Source organism: Oncorhynchus nerka, linkage group LG28 (assembly GCF_034236695.1).
Source record: "Oncorhynchus nerka isolate Pitt River linkage group LG28, Oner_Uvic_2.0, whole genome shotgun sequence".
Classification (NCBI taxonomy): Eukaryota; Metazoa; Chordata; class Actinopteri; order Salmoniformes; family Salmonidae; genus Oncorhynchus; species Oncorhynchus nerka.
The window spans coordinates 40,926,829-40,951,277 of NC_088423.1; the positions used below are offsets into that span (position 1 = coordinate 40,926,829).

A 24,449-nucleotide genomic window follows, 5' to 3' on the forward strand; every position below is an offset into this window, starting at 1 on the left:
CTGCCATCCTCAGGCCCCCAGCCCTCCACTCCTCTGAAGACCAAGTCGTGCGAGTTCTGCGGCAAGAGCTTCAAGTTCCAGAGTAATCTCATTGTGCACCGACGCAGCCACACGGGTGAGAAGCCCTACAAATGTAATCTGTGTGACCACGCCTGCACCCAGGCCAGCAAGCTCAAGCGTCACATGAAGACGCACATGCACAAGTCGGGCTCGCCCAACGCCGAAAAGTCGGAAGATGGGCTCTCTGCAGCCTCCTCACCCGAACCAGGCACCAGCGAGCGAATGGGCAGCGCCAGCAGCGCCCTCAAGTCAGTGGTGGCCAAGCTTAAGAGTGAGAACAACCGCCTGCGCCGGGAGAATGGGGAGGAGGAGGAAGAAGAGGAAGAAGAAGAGGAAGAGGAGGAGGAAGAGGAGGGTGAAGAGGAGGAAGAGGAGGGGGAGGAGGAAGAAGAGGAGAAGGTGGATGGAGCTAGGAGGAACAACAACAGTTACCACTTCAGCTTGAGTCTGGAGGCAGCGCGGCACCATGAGAACAATGGCAGCATTGGGGTCGGGGGAGTTGGGGTTCGCCTGGTAGGAGGAGAGGAGGGTTCCATCCCTCGCTCACTGCCTGAGGTGATGCAGGGCATGGGGTTGGCGGCCAGCATGCAGCACTTCAGCGAAGCCTTTCACGCACACAAGCGCAGCGCTCTGAACCAAGAAAACCACATACACCACCACAACCGTGAGCACACACAACGCCAGCTGTGTGACGAGGACTCGGCACTGGAGTCGGACCGTGGAGAAGGGGGCTACATTTCGGCCGTGGCCATAAACGGGCGCGGCACGTCCCCCAGCGAAGCAGCCTCGGTGGGCCTCTCCAAGAAGCTGCTACTGGGTAGCCCTAGCCCCCTCAGCCCCTTCTCCAAACGCATTAAGCTGGAGAAGGAGTTTGACCTGCCTACCCCCACAATCCCCAACACAGAGAACGTCTACTCCCAGTGGCTGGCCGGCTACGCCGCCTCCCGACAACTCAAGGACCCCTTTCTGAACTTCGGAGGGGACTCCAGACAATCGCCCTTCGCCTCTTCCCCATCGGAGCACTCGTCTGAGAACGGCAGCCTGCGCTTCTCCACCCCTCCTGGGGAGCTGGATGGGGGGGTGTCGGGCCGCAGCGGGACGGGGAGCGGGGGGAGCACTCCCCATCTGGGGGCTCCGCTGACTCGTCCTGGCTCCAAGGACGGCAGCAGGCGCACCGACACCTGTGAGTACTGTGGCAAGATTTTCAAGAACTGTAGCAACCTGACGGTGCACCGGCGCAGCCACACGGGCGAGAGGCCCTACAAGTGTGAGCTGTGCAACTACGCCTGCGCCCAGAGCAGCAAGCTCACACGCCACATGAAGACACACGGGCAGATCGGCAAGGACGTGTACAAGTGTGAGATTTGCCAGATGCCCTTCAGCGTGTACAGTACCTTGGAGAAACACATGAAAAAATGGCACAGTGACCGCCCCTTAAGTGCCGAAATTAAGTCGGAGTAGTGGGAGTTTCCCCTGTCATCAGTCCCCCCCCCCTCCCTCCCCAGTCCCCTGTAGATTCTCCCCTCTTCCTTTGCCAGTCCGATGGACAACGTGCTCTGCACCAGCACACCCCGTTTCCATTACTCCTTGAATGCATGATCTGTATCGGGGCAATACTATTGCATTGACGCAAAACTTCAAGCCTTTCTCTTGTGCAATAATTTACATGTTGTGTACTGTTTTTTTTCTGCATTTTTATTTTCTTTTTTATAATTAGACAGCATGCATGGTATGTTTTGGCTAATTAAAAAAAAAATAGAAAATGTCCCTGGTTGGTTAGTTGTTGAGTAAAATGTGTTGCTGTTTTCTTGTTCGGGTTTTTATTTTCCAAAAAAAAGAAAAGAAAAGACAAGAAAGAAGTGACCATGCTGCATACATTCTGTAACACATATCATGTACAGCTCTGTGTTGTAACATGGAGGATGAACAGTCTTCAGCTTAACCCTCTCTGGACGACCTGGGCACTTAACCTTCGTCTTTCTAAAAGATGTTCTGTCCCTATGGGGTTTAAAACATAATCTATGAATTGGCTTGATTACTGAACACAAAAAGCAGTGGCAGCCTTTAGATTTCTTCAACAAACAAAACAAAAAGATGAGGACGTGTTAATATTTGAATTTATCATTTGGTAAAACAAACAACAAAAAAAGTGTGCCTTTAAATATCTTGAAACTGCATTGGTTAATAATCTTCCTATCTGCTATAAGCTTTGGGGTCACGGCTGTATACTGGACACGGGTTGAATCCACCCCGAGTAAAGGTTCTTGCATCAAGTACCTGACTGCTAAAGTCGACTGTGACTTACAAGATTAACTGATAATACCAATACAGATACTTTGGAGAATTCTGGTTAATCATCATTTAGCTACCTATTTCATGTATTATAGTGTCTTTACATTTTCAGCAGGCACGGTACAGGCAGTATTGTGTATAACTGAATTGTTTGTATATTTTATTTCTGGTGCGGAGGTACTGAACACAAAGGTACTCTGTAAATGTACAATCCTAAATTCGCGGGACTTTTAACATTTTGTGAAGACCCGAGCGTTGACATGTATCTACGGTAGCACAAACTTGTGATGCTGCTTGGATATTTCAGAGTGGAATCTCCCAGCACACCCTACAATATGAGGGCATTCGAGTGAATACAAGCTAGTCAAAAAAGTTACACAGAATTAGAAGCTAACAGAATGGAGTGTTTTGGGGGGGCTTTCTTTTTTTTACAATACATTTAAACCTTCTATCCATCAGTGATGATTAACTATGAATTGCCTAAACTTGAAAGGAAGAACAATTTTATTTAAGAAAGGCCATTGTACTCATGCCAGGGCTCTTGAAAAGAAAGAGTGGAGATTAGACAAAATAATCATACATAGGTTTGTAATAGAAGGCAGAGGTACTTTTGTTTTCTTTCTGTTTTATACTGTTTGCTGTTTGTGTTGACGTGAAAGGAGAGTTTTTTCCTTGTTGAGTTGCAGACATCCACCCCGGTTGATGGTGAAATAGCACTTGTCACGCTGCCTCAGACACTGTACAGATACTCTAACATTGTTTAACGTTGGTACAACGTCTGTATAGCGGTCAAGTCTAAAGTTAGACTGTCATTTAAAGGACAAAAAAGAAGTGCACTGTTCAATTTTCCCAGTTTACAGGTATACGCTTAAGGGAAAACTTGCTAAAATGCTGACTGATGGCTAGGGGGTTCCATTGTTTTACATAGTGATGAATACAGAATCTGTTGCCAGCCACTCCATCCTTGACCCTCATCCTTCACGTTTGACCACCTCTGACCTTTGTTGTTTAACCCCAGGAAACGCCAGCAAAGCATTCAGTGCTGCGACTGGGTAAAAGCTCACTCAGCTAGATCACAAACTTGCTGCTCACACTGCAAGATTTGTTTGTTTTGTACAAATCTTTTTTTTTTGTATAAATATTAAAATGTTTTATTTTTATTTTTTAAATAACACTTCATTATCTTTAGGGGAAACTGTATTTAAGTTTGTTGTTGTTTCTCTTTTCCTCTCTGTCTTGGTGGTTTTCAAGACTCGATCACAGTATATATAAAATGGAGAATAAAAACTGTGACTTTTTATTTTGCCTTGGCTCTTCGCGGCTCTTCAGGTTGAATAAAATTTGCATTGGGGAAAGGTTTAAAGATGATATATGAATATATAATAGAGAACTTAAATATAGGAAGATGCACACTCATGTCAATTCCAATGCTTAAACACACTTATGGTCTTCTTTTTCTGTATTTCTAGAATGGTATTTGAATTCAATGTTCACATAGAGTAGGCACTATAGTATTTATATTGAGGCTCGTATTTTTAACTGTTGCTTGTTCTCTCTACAGGTATTTACGTACCTTTTTTGGTAGTAAAAAAAAACAAAACAAGCTGCCACGGTTTATTTTTTTAATTTGGCAGGATAATATAGTGCAAATGATTTGTATGTTTAAAACATTGAATAAAACCCAATTTAAAAAAATAAGTATGTGACATTGAGCGCAGTGGGCCATAAAATGGCTGCCACGCTGTGCTGGTTCCTGCTCACAGGTTGTACATATCTTTTTTAGTTTGGTTTGGACCTCCTCCCACTGCTGCCATTCTGTATGCAGTGATGCAAGCTGACGTCGGGCTGTCCTGTTCTTGTGCTTCTGTCTTTCTCACCTATCCCACCTGACTACATTCCAACATCTTAAGAAAAAAAAATTACTTCATATGCAGTACATCGATTTTTAAAAAAGCGTCAGAATAAATGAATTAAAAAAAAAATCTATGTTTTGCAGTTTTATTTTTCATTGCCAAATACTAAATGGTGCTTTATATTTAGATTGGGTATACTTTCATATGCAAAGCATATTTAAAAATGAAAATGAATTGGAGACGCGGAGAAGCCTGCTTGAGTTGAGCCTTTTTTGTAAATGGCAATGCGGAATATTTTGTTATCAGCCTTTTCTATTCTTGTTCTGAGAGCTGTTTGTTGTAACTTGAACTTGAACTTTATCTTTTACTATGGGAGTTGCTATTTATTATTACCTATATGCTCTGTTTAAAATAGAGACATGGAAGGGATCTTTTTTTGTTATAATATTATTTCTTTACTTTTTAAAGATTGGCCGAAGGTCATTGGACAAACTTTTTTTTCATTTTATTTTGTATTTGTTTCTGATCTCTGTTCAGTTGTATTGGGGAAACCACTGTCTTTGTTTTCTGGCAGTTGTCTGCATTATCCTGTTCACACACCCATTTTGTCCCTTTATTGAAAAACAATTAATAAAAAAAAAAACCGAAAGTATAAATTTGTTGTTTGTGTGTGTGCGTCCATGTGCGTGTGTGTTCATATCTAGAGCAGCTTTAGTGGCGTGGCTGTTGACAGTTTGCATGCTAACTCTGAGCACATACATGTTACATACGTGTCACTCCTCAGTGGGGCGCAAGCGTCTTAGAGTGCTGACAGTGTCCCCGCCCTCCCTCCCTCTCATCCCTCCCTTTTGTTGAACTACTTGCCACCGCCACCCCAAACACCATTGGCACTACCCACGCTTTCTTTGTTTGAGCTCACCCACGTTTACTTAAATATCATTACCTCTCTCTGTTTACTCAGATCTATTCAAAAGCATTAAAGCATTAACTCAGACATTAGACCCCCCTTGTAGGAGAGACACCTGGCAGCTGTGTTCATCCAATAACGCTCACTCAGTGTATTAGAAAAAGCCATCTTCATAAGAATGACGAGTGTGTTTCGTTCTTCATAAGAATGACAAGTGTGTGTTTTGTTCTTCACAAACCACAGCCACTTGTTTTGAGGCCCTGTTTTGTGTGAGCCAGGCGGTGACACCTGAGCCACGGAGCATCACAGCACCTTTTTCAGTGCACATTTTTTGATTCCCCACCTCTGGAGCCGTAGCAGCAGCAGGCGTCTATTTTCTCCTTGTTGAACAATGCGACTGGCCTCCGGCAGAGCCAGCCAGGCAAATAAAACAAATCAGCTGCATTTTCTCTCTCTCTCTCTCTCTCTCTCTCTCTCTCTCTCTCTCTCTCTCTCTCTCCCTCTCTCTCCCCTCCTCTCCCTCCTCCCCTCTCTCTCTCCCTCTTCTCTCCCCTCTCCCTCTCTCTCTCTCCTCTCTTCTCTCCTCTCTCTCTCTCTCTCTCCCTCTTCTCTCCCCCTCTCCCTCCCCCTCTCTCTCTCTCTCTCTCTCTCTCTCTCTCTCTCTCTCTCTCTCTCTCTATGATAAATTAACTGTGTTATAAACTCAGGAAGCATTTAGGCCTTTTCAGCTTTACTGGGGCTCCCGAAACTGGTTTATGTGAAAATCATAATGCATTTGTCACTGACTCACTGTTATAAAATCTATACAAGCATGACCCGCAGTCCCTATAAACGCCCGTGGATTTTTCTCCCGCCAGTGTTTTACAGTTGAAGATTCTCCAAAGACTTGAGAAAGCGTGTTTTCACAGGTGGTTTTGTTATTTGGCCTGGGAGCGTTGCTGAATGGATCTCGGCCAAAGTGCATGTGTGTGTGCGTGCTCGTGTGCATGAGTGTGTGCATGCCTGTGGCTATATTGCACATTACCGTGCTTGGCGTCTGTAAATGTATCTACCCTGTACAGCAGCCTACACGAGTCTGACCACTGTGGTATAGTGGGGATGGACACAAAGTAAATGCTACTTAAAAGCCACTCACTGACAATTACTCTACACAAACACTGAATAATGGACACACGGCAGAGACATCAAGCTTAGTACGAGGTGGACTCTAACTGCTGTTCTAAGGTCAATCATGGTCAATGTGTATGGGTTTTCCTTGCTATGGTGAAGGCTAGGATTGGGAAAGGGTAAGCAGATCCTAGATCAGTCCTTAATTGGAACATCCACAACATGGTCATTTTGGCATTCTTTCTTAATCAAACAGATTGATCCCAAGATAGCTATTGTGGATATTCATTTGCTACTGTGCTTCATCCTTACTGTACATTTAATAACCATTTAGTAATGGCTATCTCATAAAAAGGCCATCAGGGGCGAGTCATAGCCTCCACTATCTCACACAGACCCAACTGAGAGGGATGTGTATAATTCATAGACAATGTGACACACACACACACACACACACACACACACACACACACACACACACACACACACACACACACACACACACACACACACACACGTGAAGCATGAATGTTCAGCTTTTGTCAACACTTTTGGTTATGTTCTTTGCTGGGACCGTGATTTGCCAGGCCATGGAGTGAAAGTTCAAAGTTCACCTTTTTATCAGTGTCCCTGGCCTTGACTGGCCATCCTTATGTGACATCATAAATCCAACTCTTTAGCTCTCTCCCTATAGCTTCGCTCTCTCGTACCCTCTCTCCCCCTATCATCGGCCCTTTTGCTAATCCACCTCTCATTTCCTATTCCTTTCTTTTACTCTCAACCTCTTTCTCTCTTTACCTCTTTCTTAACATTTACCCCTCCCTCTCTTCCCCCTTCTCTCTCTCTCTGTGTATGGTGTGACTGGTGTAATTATTGGCCCTGTCCTGGCCAGGGTTGTTTGCTAAGTCTATAGATAGACAAGGAGCCCAGGAAAGCAAGGTGCAGACACCACAGATAAAAGTGGAGACTAGGCATCTGTGGGGCAGGGGAGAGAGAGGGCGATGGGGAGAGCAGAGAATGTTGGGGGGGGGGTCAAGGGGGAAACTGCTCCCTCCTCCATTCTTATTTCACCCCTCCCCCATTCCCTGCCTGTGTCTCAAGGAGTGAATGGGGACAGGAATGCAGACAGAGAAGAGACCTCTTGGACAGCCCTTGTGTCCAAGTCAAGAAGTAGACAAAACAGACACTATCTGTCCCCTATGTCAATATGCTCACTAATTCCGTAAAGTACACCCTTCTGTACTATGTCTCAATAGTTGGGTCTCACCAGGGCTTTTCTCTCGTTTGTGACCCCATAGAGAGACCTCACCTACTCTACTCTACACACACACACACACACACACACACACACACACACACACACACACACACACACACACACTACATTACACGTACGTACTGTACATTCTCTGTGCATACTCAAATGTACACACACACGCGCGTGCACACACACAGGGCCGTTTCTAGCATTTTCAGGGCCCTAAGCAATATTTAGTTGGGCCCCCTCACCCACCTCGCAGGCAAAAAAAAATTGTGAACCCCCTCTTGGTGGAGGAGAGAAAAATGTGTACAGTAGCTTTAAAGTTCTACACATTTTGCCATGGTGCACAGAGAAAATGTTTCAGTTTTAAAGCCAATTTCATGCTGTTCCACTCATTTTGCCATGAGGGGAGAGAAAACTTGACAGTTTTATCACAAATTTCCAGCAATTCCACACATTTTGGGGTTGAGAGACAAAATTGCAGTTTTAAAGTTTATTTCCTGCAGTGGTACACATTTCGCCGTGGATGGAGAGAAAATGTTGCAGTTATACAGCTGATTGCCTGCAGTTATACACATTTTTCCATGACTTATGCCATATTCATAATTTCTTGAGAGATATGAACAAAAACAATGAAAATTAAATCCTGAAATATCTCATTTACATAGGATTTCACACCCCCTAGTCAAGACTTTTTAGAAGAACCTTTGGCAGTGATTACAGCTGTGAGTCTTTCTGGGTAAGTCTCTAAGAGTGCTAGAGTACTATTGGTGTCACTACAGGCCCTGGTTCGATCCCGGGCTGTATCACAACCGGCTGTGATCAGGAGTCCCATAGGGCGGTGCACAATTGTCCCAGCTTCGTCCGGGTTCGGGGAGGGTTTGGCCCGAGCTAGGCTGTCATTGTAAATTAAGAATTTGTTCTAAACGGACTTGCCTCTTTAAATTAAATATGTTTGAAAATATGCAAAGTGGTACTCAGTAATGTGTTCATTTGGAAATGTTCACTCTGTTAATTAGGTTAATATGCTGGAGTAACTACAAAGTGGAAGTTACTAAAATCCTCAGTTTTCTCCTATCACAGCCATTGAACTGTGTAACTGTTTTAGTCACCATTGGCCTCATGGTGAAATCCCTGAGCTGTTTCCTTCCTTTCCGGTAACTAAGTTAGGAAGCTACAGCATCCAAAGAGTAATTAATAACTTCACCATGTTCACATGGATATTCAATGTCTGCTTTTTTTTTTTTTACCCATCTACCAATAGGTGCCCTTATTTGCGAGGCATTGGAAAAGCTCCCTGGTCTTTGTGGTTGAATCTGTGTTTGAAATGCACTGCTCGACAGTGTCACCTTGCAGATAATTGTATGTGTGGGGTGCAGAGATGAGGTAGTCGTTTCAAAATCATGTTAAACACTATTATTGCACACAAAGTAATTCCATGTAATGTATTATGTGACTTGTTAAGCACATTTTTTACTCCTGAACTTATTTAGGCTTTCCATAACAAATGAGGTTGAATACTTTTTGCCTCAAGACATTTCGGCTTTTCAGTTTGAATTACTTTTCAAAAACAAATCAACAAATATAATTGAACTTTGATATTATGAGGTATTGTCTGTCGGCCAGTGAAAAAAAAAGGTAATTTAATCCATTTTAAACTCAGGCTGTAACGCAACAAAATGTGTAGAACGTCATACTTCCTGACGGCACTGTAAATGTATATTTCTCTGAGTATTTTAGTATTTTGGCATGAATCAACTATTTAATTAATTTTTTAATTTTTTATTTGTGATATCCAATTGGTAGTTACAGTCTTGTCCCATCGCTTTTCAAATAATTTCCTATAAATAGTCAGTTATTGGAAAACATTTTTAAATACTTATTTCAAATACTATTTTCAAATACCTGGGTAAAATGCATGGGAATCTATTTGAGTCAGTGTATTTGAGTATTTTCATATACATACCAATACTACCCAAGTGTATTTCCAAATACATTCCAACATTCAACTAGTCTTTTTACATACTTCGAAATGTATGTGAAAGTAATTTGAAGTAGTATTTGAACAAAGGCCTGGCGTGTGTGCATCTGTATTTGTTTGTTTGTGTGATAGCAGCCAGGTTGCTCAAGATCCACTGCGAAATTTGACGTCGGTCCAGGTAAACAGGATGTCGGGAGAGGACATCAAAACCTTCTTGGAGCAACCGTGAGCACTACTACCATTAAGTAGGCTTGGGATTTGATAGGCCATTGTGAACAATAATGGTGTATGGGTGTAATCCCCGAGCTCTGGCTCCGAGGGTCAAGAGTTCAACTGCAGTGCTAGGCACACATTTATTTAAAAAACATGTTTTTTCCATAACCCCCCACCACCCACCCACCCACCCACCCACACACACAACTCCCTCGATCCCTGGATCTCAGACCGTTTATGTGACACAATGTGTCTCGATCTCAAAAGGCTTGTCAAAACCCATATAAAATAGCTTTTTTTGTAAAGCCAGCTCTTTCCGAAGACAACCTCATTTTTTTCCGGTCCTAGACTTTAAACAAAATATCGGACATAAGTGCATACATATAAAAGAGTTGATTATTCAACTTTACAGTAGTCTGTTTCTCGGTATGGTAAGGGAAAGGGGATGCCTAGTCAGTTGCGTAACTGAACGCATTCAAGCGAAATGTGTCCCCAGCATTTAACCCACTGCTGTTATTTCACAGGTGAAAATGAACTAAATCAGGTCACCAGGTTTCTGCTTTCTGAGTAATGGAAGAGAGGAAAGAGAAGAAAAGGGGAAGGATTGGTATGTTCCCTCCTGCCTTACACCCCTTGGGCACATTGTATTCCAAATGAACACTCACTCACACACCACATGAACACAAACATGCTTGTACACTTTTCTCAACGTTTCCCAGAAGACCATTTCTATGGAACACACCCTTTGCCCCTGAGCGCTGACTGGTCACATGCTTGACCTGTTCTACTGGCCCAGCCACACCTTTGCAAATACACGTGGATGCACGCAAACACACACGCACCCACACGCACACACACACACACACACGCACACACACACACACGCACACACACACACACACACACACACACACACACACACGCTCATACACAATCACAGACACACATACGCACCTGTTTTTGACCTCACCCGCAAGTGATCTGAGTGCTGAGTGATGCTGGGAGGCTCTCTAGGTAAGTAAATACGACCGCATGAAAGACGTCTCACACGCACACACGCACACACACACACGCACACACACACACACACACACACACACACACACACACACACACACACACACACACACACACACACACACACACACACACACAAACATACACACAAACACACTTCCCATGTCTGTGTAGGTTCCATTGGGTTGCTGTAGTATTTATTTGTTCCTGCTGTTTAAAGACATTGCTGATTGGAGAGTGTCTATCATTACAGCACATTGCTGCTACTAATTAACCTCCTAACAATTTACAATAGGCCATGCCGTTTACGTGGCTATGCTAACACGGTAACAATTACCGAAATACAGAATTATCACACAGAAACATCGTTCACTGAGGCAAACGCCACATAATTAAGGGAAGAGTTTGTGTGTGTTCATGGCATGAACCACACACACGCACACACACACACACATGCACGCACACACACAGGCCAAATTCTGATCTGGCCACGGCATAAACAGCCTGTTTTGGATTAAAAAGCAGTGAACTTTCGCCACGTAAATTATTCAAATTTCCCTCTCACTCCTCTTTTCTTTCACCCAATCTATTTCTCTGCTTCCTTTCCTTCTCTTTTCAAACGCTCATTAAACCAGAGCACTAATGATCGTGTAAATGAGAGCACTTTAGTAACTCAAACCAAAGTTGATTCTATTTATTTGTGTTTCACGCTCTGCTCTATATTTCCAGTGGGATGTGTGCAAGTCTATTTAAGACAGAAGCTGTTTTATGTCCTGGAAATAATCTATTTTTGGTGGGAAACCTTCATTCAAGAGCCTCCGTCGGTATGTTTTCCTTGTTAACAAGCTGAAAGGAACGTTGTCACTCAACATGTGTGTATTGTCCCTGACACTTTATACATACACCTGCTTCCACGCATGCGAACGCACACATGTACACACTCCCTCTGCTGATGTGATACTCAAGTTACGAGGAAGTGTGTATGGCATGACATGTGACCCAGTCACAATTTCCTGGGGTAATTCCAAGAACAAGTCTGTACACTCAAATACTCCATCGAATGTTCTGAAACACCTGAGCCAGATCTGGTTGTTTTGGATTGATTGCCACTCTGTTCAATTAGCCCCACCGACCCTTTGATAGCCTGTGACTGATTCAGACCAGGGAAAACAGATATGTGCCACTATCTGAGCAATCACAGCCTTCGATTGATCCGAACCAGAGGGAGAAGATAAAACCAGCAGACACTACTGGTGCGTGAGGACCAGTGTTACCAATGACTGTCTTATGTCAAAGGATTCATCCTGTTTGTTGTCAGTGAATGACTGATATTAAGGGGATGTGGATGTGTGTGTGCAGTGAGTATATGGTGGCGCTAGTGGGGTTATGTGGGCGGCGTGTGTGTGTGTGTTTGGTCGTGGCGGTCTCGCAGTGTCCTGGGGGGCTTGGGGCTTGAATGTCAGTTTCTCTAATAACGGGAATCGGTGAAAAGGTCAGACTCAGTTGCCTGACCAGCGCCAGGGTGTGTGTGTGTGTGTGTGTGTGTGTGTGTGTGTGTGTGTGTGTGTGTGTGTGTGAGGGTGGGGTAGGGGAGGGAGGGCTGGGGGGTCTGCCACACCAAGTGCGGGAATTGATTGTCTAGCGGAAGGAGAGGAAATGAGGAGCAAAAAGAAAAATGGAGATCTGGTGAGCGTGGAGAGCAGAGCAGGACAAAGAGAGGGAGGAGGAGTGTGTCGGAGCCAAATTCAGATATGCATGGCTGCTTTTTAAATGATGGCCGATCCTTTATTACTCTCCTCTCTCTCGCTTTGTCCTTCTGCCTTCCAGCATACAGTTACCTGTGTAAGAGCAAGGACACTGCCCACACACACACACACACACACACACACACACACACACACACACACACACACACACACACACACACACACACACACACACACATAATCAGGAAATACAGCATATACAGTATATATTAAATTCAAGAATTTTAAGTATCATTTTCAAACCGCCTTCAGTTATTTTCATAATTGAGTAAATAATGCAATAGATCCAAAGCCAGGCCAGGTCAAATGTGTATGAAGGGTTTGTCAAAGTCCAAAACGTGTTCTCACCGCAGTATTCTAGAATATTGGACCGTTGGCTCTCGTATTTTTGTTTTTCTAAGCGAAGCAATTTCCCCAAGTAGTCTCAGCGATGTGTAGCTGTGTTACAATGGGATGCTGGACTATCGCAACTTAGCGTCTGTGGTCTGATTTACGCTTTACTCATCAGCTAACTCTCTGTTATTGTTACTTAGGGGCATGTACAGGTTGCTGGTCATCATCAAACACAATCTCTGTCCCTCTCCGCTCACTTCCATTCTCTCTTTCCTTCCTCACCCCATCCTCTCCCACTCGCTCTGTAAATACTCCCCTCCTGTCTATCTCTCCTTGTCCTGCAGCCCTGTGGGTCAGATTACAGCAGAGCTGGGAGGCTGGAGTTGGTCAAGTGGTCTGTACAAGGTCAATACCAATGGAACACCCTGAGCCAGGAAGGCGGAGGGGTAGATAGGGGGACAGAAGTGGTTGGGTGGGGGGGACGACTTAATCTAGCGTGCTCCTCACCTTCTACCGACCAGAGCCAACACAGGACCAGCAGGCCACTGATACACAATCTATCATCTACACCCGCACCTCTGCTCGTCTCCCCTGACAATACATAGGAGAGGGAAGAAAGAGGTAAAGAGGGAAATATACAGTATATACACAACGCGATGGAAAGGGGGAGGGAAAAAGAGCTAGAGAGCGGTGAATGAGACTAAATCGAGTGAAAAGAGAGCGGTGAATGTGACTCAATCGAGTGAAAAGAGAGCGGTGAATGTGACTGAATCGAGTGAAAAGAGAGCGGTGAATGCGACGGAATCGAGTGAAAAGCGAGCGGTGAATGTGACTGAATCGAGTGAAAAGCGAGCGGTGAATGTGACTGAATCGAGTGAAAAGAGAGAGGTGAATGTGACTGAATCGAGTGAAAAGAGAGCGGTGAATGTGACTGAATCGAGTGAAAAGAGAGAGGTGAATGTGACGGAATCGAGTGAAAAGAGAGCGGTGAATGCGACAGAATCAAGTGAAAAGCAAGCGGTGAATGTGACTGAATCGAGTGAAAAGAGAGCGGTGAATGTGACTGAATCGAGTGAAAAGAGAGCGGTGAATGTGACTGAATCGAGTGAAAAGAGAGCGGTGAATGCGACGGAATCAAGTGAAAAGCGAGCGGTGAATGTGACTGAATCGAGTGAAAAGCGAGCGGTGAATGTGACTGAATCGAGTGAAAAGAGAGCGGTGAATGTGACTGAATCGAGTGAAAAGAGAGCGGTGAATGTGACTGAATCGAGTGAAAAGAGAGAGGTGAATGTGACTCAATCGAGTGAAAAGAGAGCGGTGAATGTGACTGAATCGAGTGAAAAGATAGCGGTGAATGTGACTGAATCGAGTGAAAAGAGAGCGGTGAATGTGACTGAATCGAGTGAAAAGATAGCGGTGAATGTGACTGAATCGAGTGAAAAGAGAGCGGTGAATGTGACTGAATCGAGTGAAAAGAGAGCGGTGAATGTGACTGAATCGAGTGAAAAGAGAGCGGTACGGGGAGAAAAAGAAGAAGCTGTGAAATGTGGTCAGATATTACACCGTTCAATAATTCAGATGAAAGGAGTAGCTGGAAGAAAGAGCAGAGTTAACTGTGTGAGCCAGCCAGCCTGGTCATTAAGTCCTTTCCTTAGCTCCCATATCAATACATTAGCCAAGACAGGTCACATGTATTTTACATGTTCCTCTCTGCCTGAGATTGATATGAGCATAATGATGTCCTCGTCTCTCCCGTCCATTGGGAAGGGGCGGGATAGTGTGTGTACGCGCGCGTGTGTGTGTGTGTGTGTGTGTGTGTGTGTGTGTGTGTGTGTGTGAGAAGGGGTCAGGCAACACACGGTAAGGTTAAAGGCCTACTTGCGATACTCCGGTCACAACCCTGACCTGAACTTGCCTGTAAAGCCGTGAGGTCCTGAGTGTCTGGTGTGTGCATGAATGTGTGTGTGTTTATGTTTCGGGTTGGTTCCCGATGGTTGACAAAAAAAAATCAGCTGACAGGTGGAATGAAACTATAACTGACTCCGTAGTCTACGTTCAGAACAATTATATTGCGAGTCGGAAAACGTTTTAAGATGGTATATTTTTTATAAACCCAGGAGCTTGTTGTGAATTCCATTAGGCAACATGAGCATTGAGAAGGACATAACCTAGGCCTAAGTTACCAGTGAGAGAGTGGAGCAGGGAACTAGCCATCAGTAGCCTATTTGTGTGGTGCTGAAACATGCCTAGCTTATTGTCCCTGACTCCTAGCTGAGGTGAAAATAGCGTAACAGGCGAAATTAAAAGAAAGAAGAAACACCTTTCATTCTTAATTCATGGAAGGGTTTCCTTTTATCCAAATTCTGAATAAACACGCAGATACATCAATTCAAGCAGGGAATGGGAATAGACTTTTAGCCTACTACTCTGGAGCCATAAAAACAATGAAATAAACTATTTGTCGGGTCACGGATTGGCTCTCGGAACAATTATACAGTATGTGGGTGGGTCGGGTTGTCGTTATGTCGGATATCGGATGGGGCTCGGAATTGATGTGGCCGGCACGGGGGGGGGGTGGCACCAAAACATGTACCCATGCAGGACAGTGTTTATGTGTCTGTGAGTGACAAAGGGCAGCTGTCCCTTTTACTGTAGACCCCCTTCATTCCCTGACCTTGTTCCACCTCCATACTGACGACTCAAATCACTGGCCTGGCACCATCTCATCCACTAGGCCATGGCCATGTATCTCTACACACTAAAAACCAAGATGGTTCATTAGTGGTGTTATAGGACTGTTTTTCCGTATTCCTGGCTGACCCAGTGTGTGTGTCCAGAGTTTGGTCACTGAGGGCCCGGTGAGGATCTGTTCTCTAATCTGAGGGTTCACCGCCATGAGCCGGTTGAGTGGACAGCTTTTAGAAGCACCGCAAGGCCATGGCATTACCACACATGCGCGCACACACACACACACACACACACACACACACACACACACACACACACACACACACACACACACACATTGCTATTACTGGTCACTCACTCTAATCTGCTGAGGGCAGCCACATGACACCACGACTCTGATCTCTCTTTCTCTCTCTCTCTCTCTCTCTCTCTCTATTTCTCACTTTTGGCCTCTCCCTCGTTACCCCTATCAAATCCTCTTCCTCCTTGCCCCCACTTTCTCCCTTCTTTTCTCTCCATATCTTCCCTCTGTCCCACTCTATCTGTCCCTTCCCCTCCCTCCCCCTCTCCCTCTCCCTGGCTGTCTGTAGCTGGTGTACCCTTGCTCAGGTCTGACAAGGTTATGGCAGTGTGTTCAGTGAGTATATATTGATTTCCTCCACCACAGATCCCTACAGCCAGGGGGGGATTTGCTGTTTCAGATAACACTCTGTCTTTACTCTTTATAACTGCAGCCCCCCTCTGTTCTCCTCTGCACCCCACCTGCCCCCCTCCCCCTCATCCATGTCCCACCGCTTTCCCTCAGGGGTGAGAGGTGGGGGGGAGGGGGGGATTGTCCCACTGTCCTCCTCTCGCTAGCTCTCTCATCTGTACGTCCAGGCCCCCTGCCCCTTGTTAATGACCCGGCAACTTTCTTGTCACCAGGGCTGCTGTCCTCTCTCTCCCTCCCTCTCTCTGTCTCTGTCTTCTCTTCTCTTGTGCTTGTGGACCACGTAACAGAAAAACTGAAAGAGTGAGAAGCAAACACCAAAATGATCAAAAGGTTGACAGTACACAACTAACAACATACGAAAATAGTCAAAAAGCAAAATGTGCTTTTTTTCTCAAACCCAAAATATGTATTTTTAACATAAAAGCTGCTTCAGTTATGTGATTGTTTTGGTGATGGTTCTGGCTGATTCGCTTTTGTTAGGGAAATCAGCTTTGATTGGGGGGTGGGGGCTTGAGTCTGTGAGGGTTGGAGCCCAGACAGACAGAGGCGTGAATGGCGCTCTGCCAAAGCCAATAAGAGGCTGCATTAGAAGCCAGAGGGAGTTAGATATTCATGCATTATGCATCATTAACCAAAATATCCCTGAGATGGTTGGGTGGGGGGTGGGGTGGTGTTGGTGGTGGAGGGGGGTGCATATTGTCAGGATTATATGTAGTAAATTGTTAGAATATGTAATAATATTTAGTACTCAGTGTCTGGCATTTCATCTATTGAGATTGACAGTTCTGTTCTTAGGCAATTTGTATTTTATTTGTGCATCAGTGTCTGTAACCTTTTGGGGACAGAGTGCACACTGCAGGCACTGTCATGCTGTGAAGGGAGTGAGCGAAAGAAAGGGAAAGAAAGAGGTACAATGAAGATGGATATTGGATTGGAGTTCATTGGACATAGATAAGGCCCAGAGGTTCTCCTGACCCTGTGACCTGACCAGGGAAAACTGCAAGCGCTAGCATTAGACCAATGTCCAATCTGCATCTGCATTTTGGATCATGATGCAGTAACCTCTATAGGATTGGTGTCCCCCCTGCGGGATGGTTGAGCTACGTAGGCTAATGTTATTAGCATGAGGTTGTAAGTAACAAGAACATTACCCAGGACATAGACATATCTAGCATCACTTCTCTGGACGGTTCTGACCTAGAATATGTGGACAACTACAAATACCTAGCTGTCTGGTTAGACTGTAAACTCTCCTTCCAGACTCACATTAAGCATCTCCAATCCAAAATTAAATCTAGAATCGGCTTCCTATTTCACAACAAAGCCTCCTTCACTCATGCCACCAAACATACCCTCGTAAAACTGACTATCCTACTGATCCTTGACTTCGGCGATGTCATTTACAAAATAGCCCCCAACACTCTACTCAGCAAACTGGATGCAGTCTATCACAATGCCATCCATTTTATCACCAAAGCCCCATATACTACCCACCACTGCGACCTATATGCTCTCGTTGGCTGGCCCTCACTACATATCCGTCGCCAAACCCACTGGCTCCAGGTCATCTATAAGTCTTTGCTAGGTAAAGCCCCGCCTTACCTCAGCTCACTGGTCACCATAGCAACACCCACCCATTGCACACGCTCCAGCAGGTATATTGCACTGGTCATCCCGAAAGCCAACACTTCCTTTGGCCGCCTTTCCTTCCACTTCTCTGCTGCCAATGACTGGAACGAATTGCAAAAATCTTTGAAGCTGGAGACCTATATCTCCCTCTCTAACTTTAGGCATCAGCTGTCTGAGCAGCTTACCGATCACTGTACTTGTACACAGCCCATCTGTAAATAGCACACCCGACTACCTCATCCCCATATTATTACTTACCCTCTTGCTCTTTTGCACCCCCTTATCTCTACTTTCAAATCATCATCTGCACATCTATCACTCCAGTATTATTGCTAAATTGTAATTATTTTCACCTCTAGGGCCTATTTATTGCTTACCTCCCTACTCTTCTACATTTGCACACACTGTACATAGATGTTTCTATTTTTCTTTTGTGTTATTGACTGTAGGTTTGTTTATGTGTAACTCTGTGTTGTTGTTTTAAACAATGCAACTTAATATAATGTTTACATACCCTACATTACTCATCTCATATGTATATGTATATACTGTACTATATCATCTACTGCATCTTTATGTAATACATGTATCACTAGCCACTTTAAACTATGCCACTTTGTTTACATACCCTACATTACTCATCTCATATGTATATACTGTACTCGATACCATCTACTGCATCTTGCCTATGCCGTTCTGTACCCTCACTCATTCATATATCTTTATGTACATATTCTTTATCCCTTTACACTTGTGTGTATAAGGTAGTCGTTTTGGAATTGTTAGGTTAGATTACTCGTTGGTTATTACTGCATTGTCGGAACTAGAAGCACAAGCATTTCACTACACTCTCATTAACATCTGCTAACCATGTGTATGTGACAAATACATTTGATTTGATTTGATTTTGATTAGATTTTTGTCGCACTGCTTTGCTTAACTTGGCCAGGTCACAGATATAAATGAGAACTTGTTCTCAACTGGCCTACCTGGTTAAATAAATAAAGGTGGAAAAAAAAAATATATATATATATATATATATGATATGGGCAGAAAGCTTCAATTATTGTTAATTTAACTGCACTGTCCAATTTACAGTAGCTATTACAGTGAAATAATACCATGCTATTGTTTGAGGAGAGTGCACAATTATGAACTTGAAAATGTATTAATAAACCACATTTGGGCAGTCTTGATACAACATTTTGAACATAGATACAATGGTTCATTGGATCAGTGTAAAAACGTTGCACATACACTGCTGCCATCTAGTGGCCAAACTCTATAATTGTGCCTGGGCTGGAATAATACATTATGGCCTTTCTCTTGCATTTCAAAGCTGATGGTAAAAAATTAAAATACGCAGGTTTTTCTTTGTATCATCTTTTACCAGATCCAATGTGTTAAATTCTCCTACATTAATTAAACATTTCCACAAACGTCAAAGTGTTTCCTTTCCAGTGGTATCAAGAATATGCATATCCTTGCTTCAGATCCTGAGCTACAGGCAGTTAGATTTGAGTATGTCATTTTTTTGCGAGAAATGAAGAAAAGCGTCCGATCCTTAAGAGGTGGTGTGCCAGCATTCAGACAAAACAGGCCCTTCGCAATATGTAAAATACAATTTCAAGGAAAACAAGGTTTGGAAAGCAAATGGCTCCTGCCAGACTCGGTGGCAGGACAAAGTGACTAAGGGTGCAGTTGAAATCAAAACAAATTAATGTGAACAGAACCAAGTGTACTTCTTCAATGAACCAAAATTGGTTCCATATAGAACCCTGTATGGAAATTATGGCAAAGGCTACTGCCAATAAATCATAATATTTTCAGCTAAGAATATAATAGAATGAACAATTAAATAACAGACAAAAGACTATAAGCGTCATTTTGAGATTCATACCCAAACAAAAATAAATCAGTTAATGCAAACATACACAGTTTGGAAATATGCACTGGTTTGCCAGGCAAACATACACAGTTTGGAAATATGCACTGGTTTGCCAGGCAAACATACACAGTTTGGAAATATGCACTGGTTTGCCAGGCAAACATACACAGTTTGGAAATATGCACTGGTTTGCCAGGCAAACATACACATTTTGTGGTTTGCCAGGCAAACATACACAGTTTGGAAATATGCACTGGTTTGCCAGGCAAACATACACAGTTTGGAAATATGCACTGGTTTGCCAGGCAAACATACACAGTTTGGAAATATGCACTGGTTTGCCAGGCAAACATACACAGTTTGGAAATATGCACTGGTTTGCCAGGCAGGCAACTCTTTCTTTGAATGATGGCCCACGTCAATGTTGATACCAACTCTGGCTGACTTCTCTATGGAACAGTACAGTATGGGTTGTTGCCTGGCTGACTTCTCTATGGAACAGTACAGTATGGGTTGTTGCCTGGCTGACTTCTCTATGGAACAGTACAGTATGGGTTGTTGCCTGGCTGACTTCTCTATGGAACAGTACAGTATGGGTTGTTGCCTGGCTGCTTGCTGAGAAGAAGAAGAAAAGGCAAAACAAAAAAGGAGTTAATCTGCTGAAAGGAAGAGAAAAATGCAGACGTATAATCATGATGCCGTAGAAGAACAACCTGTTGTCATCGGCAGCAGCAGCCGAAAGAGCACATCCTCTGCCTCTGATAGTTGGGTTCCTGCCAGACTCTGAGCAAAACACATCGGTAGTATTTTAAAAGTCATGTAAAATGATTAACTCTTGAATCACCAAGACTTATAAATCATGTAGATGCAGTACATACCTCCTCTTAGTCCACTGCCCATCACGCGCATTCAACAGAGGTCAGCAACATTCAGTCCAGTCTGCCTCCATGAAACATAGTCCTCTCGCGGGTTAATGTACATCATTTAGGGGAGTTAAATTGTCCTGTGTGTATTTTCACAAGTCATCATGTATCTTAGGTATCCAACACAGCTATCACACATGCACAGCATACAGAGGCGATTTTGAGATGGATTTCTCCTGCAGCTCCTCAGCGGGTTGCTGCTGGAGTATTTGATGTTTTATTTATTTAACCTTTATTTCACTAGACAAGTTAGTTAAGAACCAATTCTTACTTACAATGAGTAAAACATATGCTAAACCAAACAGTAGGAATACCTTACTAATATTGAGTTGCGCTCCCCCCTCCCCTTTTGCCCTCAGAACAGCCTCAGTGTTTGGGTGAATAGGCTCTACAAGTGGTCAAATGTTCCACAGGGATGCTGGCCCATGATGACTCCAGATTCTTCCCACAATCGTGTCAAGTTGGTTCGATGGCCACCCCTCAGAGCCTGGTTCCTCTCTAGGTTTCTTCCTTGGATCCTACCATTCTAGGGAGTTTTTCAGAGCCACCGTCCTTCTACATCTGCATTGCTTGCTGTTTGGGGTTTTAGGCTGGGTTTCTGTATAGCACTTTGTGACATCGGCTGATGTAAAAAGGGCTTTATAAATACATTTGATTGTGACTAGAAACTAAAATACTGAAATAAAAGTAACAATTAGCTAATTGCCAATGTCAGGTTGGGTATTTATCTCTATTTGGCATATTGGTTTATTTGTAAGACTTAGCTAGCTTGCCAAGATGCTTATTAAAAGTAACCTTAGCCTACCTAACCTTGGGCTTCCTAGTGCTGCAGCGGTCTAAGGCACTGCATCTTCATGCTAGAGGCGTCACTACAGACCCTGGTTAAATTCCAGGCTGTATCACAACCGGCCATGATTGGGAGTTCCATAGGGCGGCGCACAATTGGTCCAGTGTTGTCCGGGTTTGGTTGTGGTCGACCGTCATTGTAAATAAGAATATGTTCTTAACTGACTTGCCTAGTTAAATAAAAAAAGCTTTTCCCTTTCTAGCAAGCTAACGTTAGCTATGTAGCTTACAAACAGTGGTCAAACTCTGAAACAAACTCATAGCTATCTAGCCCAGTGGAACTCAACTCTTGCCCTACGAGGTCCTGAGCCTGCTGGTTTTCTATTCTACCTGATAATTGCACACACCTGGTGTTCCAGGTCTAAATCATTCCCTGATTTGAAGGGAACAATGAACAAATGCAGTGGAACTAGCTTTGGGGTCCAGAGTTGAGTTTGAGGGAACTAGCCTATAGTTTGTCACATGAATATGGCTTAATGTACTTGAATTACATAATGCTTACCTTAATAAATTGAAAAATAACGTGCTAATTGGTAGGGTATTGGAAACCATCGTCCTCTTGAGTTTTCATGTTGGAATGGCAGTTGGTGGGCCATTCATTTGATTTGACCAAAAGGTTCCAGAGAGAACCCCAATTAACCAATTAACCAATTCTTAGAGTGTATGCTTCCATTAAACACATTATTATCTCTTGCTTTTTTTTTTGCAACTCCAACCTGACAACAATGTTGCAAAATACAAACGAGAGCGGGAACGTGTCGGAGGAGACATCTAGCCATTTTTCTGACTAGGAGAATTCATGCAGCATCATTAATACGGACATACATTGCAATGCAAAGCAGCTAAAACAAACATAAAAGCAGCTACTGTATCGTTAGCTGTTATTTCAGCGTTTGACATGACTGTTAGTTTTTGTTCGCTGCTGTTGGCTCAACTCCACGTTCGCCTACAATCTGCGGTAGGGATGGAATCCTCAAGGTTCTCTGCCTTCAATGGGTTTATATATAGAACCTTCTTTAATCTCGTCCAAAGAATCAAGAGGTTCTATATAGAACCCCAAATAACCCTTTTTTTTTAATCAAAGTGTGTAGTCCACTCTATACAGTGACAGGGCTTAACCTTTCGGTTTTTACTGACATGCTGCAAGTTCATATGGCTGGTTATGACTTCTTTCTGTAATCAATCAGTAGACCACATTAAGCTGGGTTTATCATAAAGCCTTCTTTAAGTGATGTGTAATCCAAGAATGTTCCAGTATCTAATCTTGGGAGTGGTACACCCGCGCTTGTGTGCACTAATGTACACAACAGGATTTAGTGATCCTTTCTGATCACCGACTTATAATTCTGCATTCACTGTTGTGTTTACGTCTATATCTTAGTCATATAGCAGACACTCGTATCCAGTGCGATTTCCAGTAAGTGCATTTATATACAGGCATAGTACTGCATTGTAAGCAAGGGTTGGAACGGAAATGATTTTACAATCATTCTGTTCCAAACAGAACCACTATTCTTTTTTCCATTCCAGTGTTCTGAGCAGAAAAATACAGTTCTGAACCGGTTCAAACCAAAAAGAGAGACGATGTATATAGCTTGTTTTCATCATTATTTTAACCTGTGAAATCTACATAGCTTTTACATTTAGCGCATGTATTTACTCCTCCAATTAGCGAGGATAGAGCAGCTTGCTATGGATAGTTGATAGTTGTTTACACGTTTGATTTGTCAGAAGATTTCATTGTTGAGGGGAAAGAGCAGATTTGTCAGTCGGACTGCCAGATGGTGAAGCGTGATTCATCACTCCAGGGAATGTGTTTCCACTGCTCCAGAGTCCGATGGAGACAAGCTTTACACCACTCCAGCCGACGCTTGGCATTGCGCATGGTGATCTTAGGCTTGTGTATGGCTGTTCGGCAATGGAAAACCATTTCATGAAGCTCCCAACGAGCAGTTATTTAGCTGACTTTGCTTCCAGAGGCAGTTTGGAACTTTGTAGGACAGATGATGTTCACATGCTACAAGCTTTAGCGGTCCTGTTCTGTGAGCTTGTGTGCCAATAACAGCACTTACAGTTGGCCGGGGCAGCTCTAGCAGGGCAGAAATTTGATGAACTGACTTGTTGGAAAGGTGTCATCCTATGACGGCACCACGTTGAAAATCACTGAGCTCTTCACTACGGCCATTCTATTTCCATTGTTTGTCTATGCATAGCTGTGTGCTCAATTTTCTACACCTGTCAGCAACGGGTGTGTCTGAGATGGCCAAATCCACTAATTTGAAGGGTTGTCCACATACTTTTGTATATATAGTGTATTTACTAGTCATAGGGAATACACCGAGTGTACAAAACATTAGGAACACCCGCTCTTTCCATGACATAGACTGACTAGGTAAATCCAGGTGAAAGCTATGATCTCTTATTGATGACACCCGTTAAATCCACTTCAATCAGTGGAAATGAAGGGGAGGATACATGTTAGAGAAGCATCTTTAAGCCTTGAGACAATTGAGACATGGATTGGGTATGTGGGCCATTCAGAGGCGCACCGGTTTAAGTGTGTCAAGAACTTCACTCAACAATTTCCCATGTGTATCAAATATAATTAACCACCCAAAGGACATCCAGACAACTTGACACAAATGTCGGAAGCATTGGCATCACCATGGGCCAGCATCCCTGTGGAACGCTTTGGACAACTTGTAGTCCATGCCCCAAATAATTTAGAGTAACTAAGTGTTAGGAAATGTCTGTATATGTTGCTGGGAGCTGTAGCAAAATGAAAGAGTGTAACTGCTGTCCTTGTGATCTCGGCCTGTAAAAAAATGCAATATTTATCAAGATAATTGAAGTCCACAAAGATTTCCAATCAGCATTCCCTGTTGAAAGTATATGACCTTCTCTCTCTCTCTCTCTCTTTTTCCTGGGCACTCATAAAGGGTTCTTGATTTAGTTGATTACAGATGGCGGGGC

The 24,449-nt window shown here is 43.6% G+C and overlaps 1 protein-coding gene across 1 annotated transcript in view; it reads left to right on the forward strand.

Annotated features, from left to right (window-relative positions):
- The window catches only part of LOC115113231 (B-cell lymphoma/leukemia 11A-like), a 51,473-nt gene extending 46,612 nt beyond the window's left edge, over positions 1–4,861 (forward strand). The window contains 1 exon segment of the mRNA XM_029640639.2: positions 1–4,861. This exon segment is cut by the window's left edge and continues 52 nt beyond it. Coding sequence (XP_029496499.2) covers positions 1–1,521 — 1,521 coding nt within the window. The 3' untranslated portion in view covers positions 1,522–4,861.
- Positions 4,862–24,449: the final 19,588 nt, after the last annotated feature.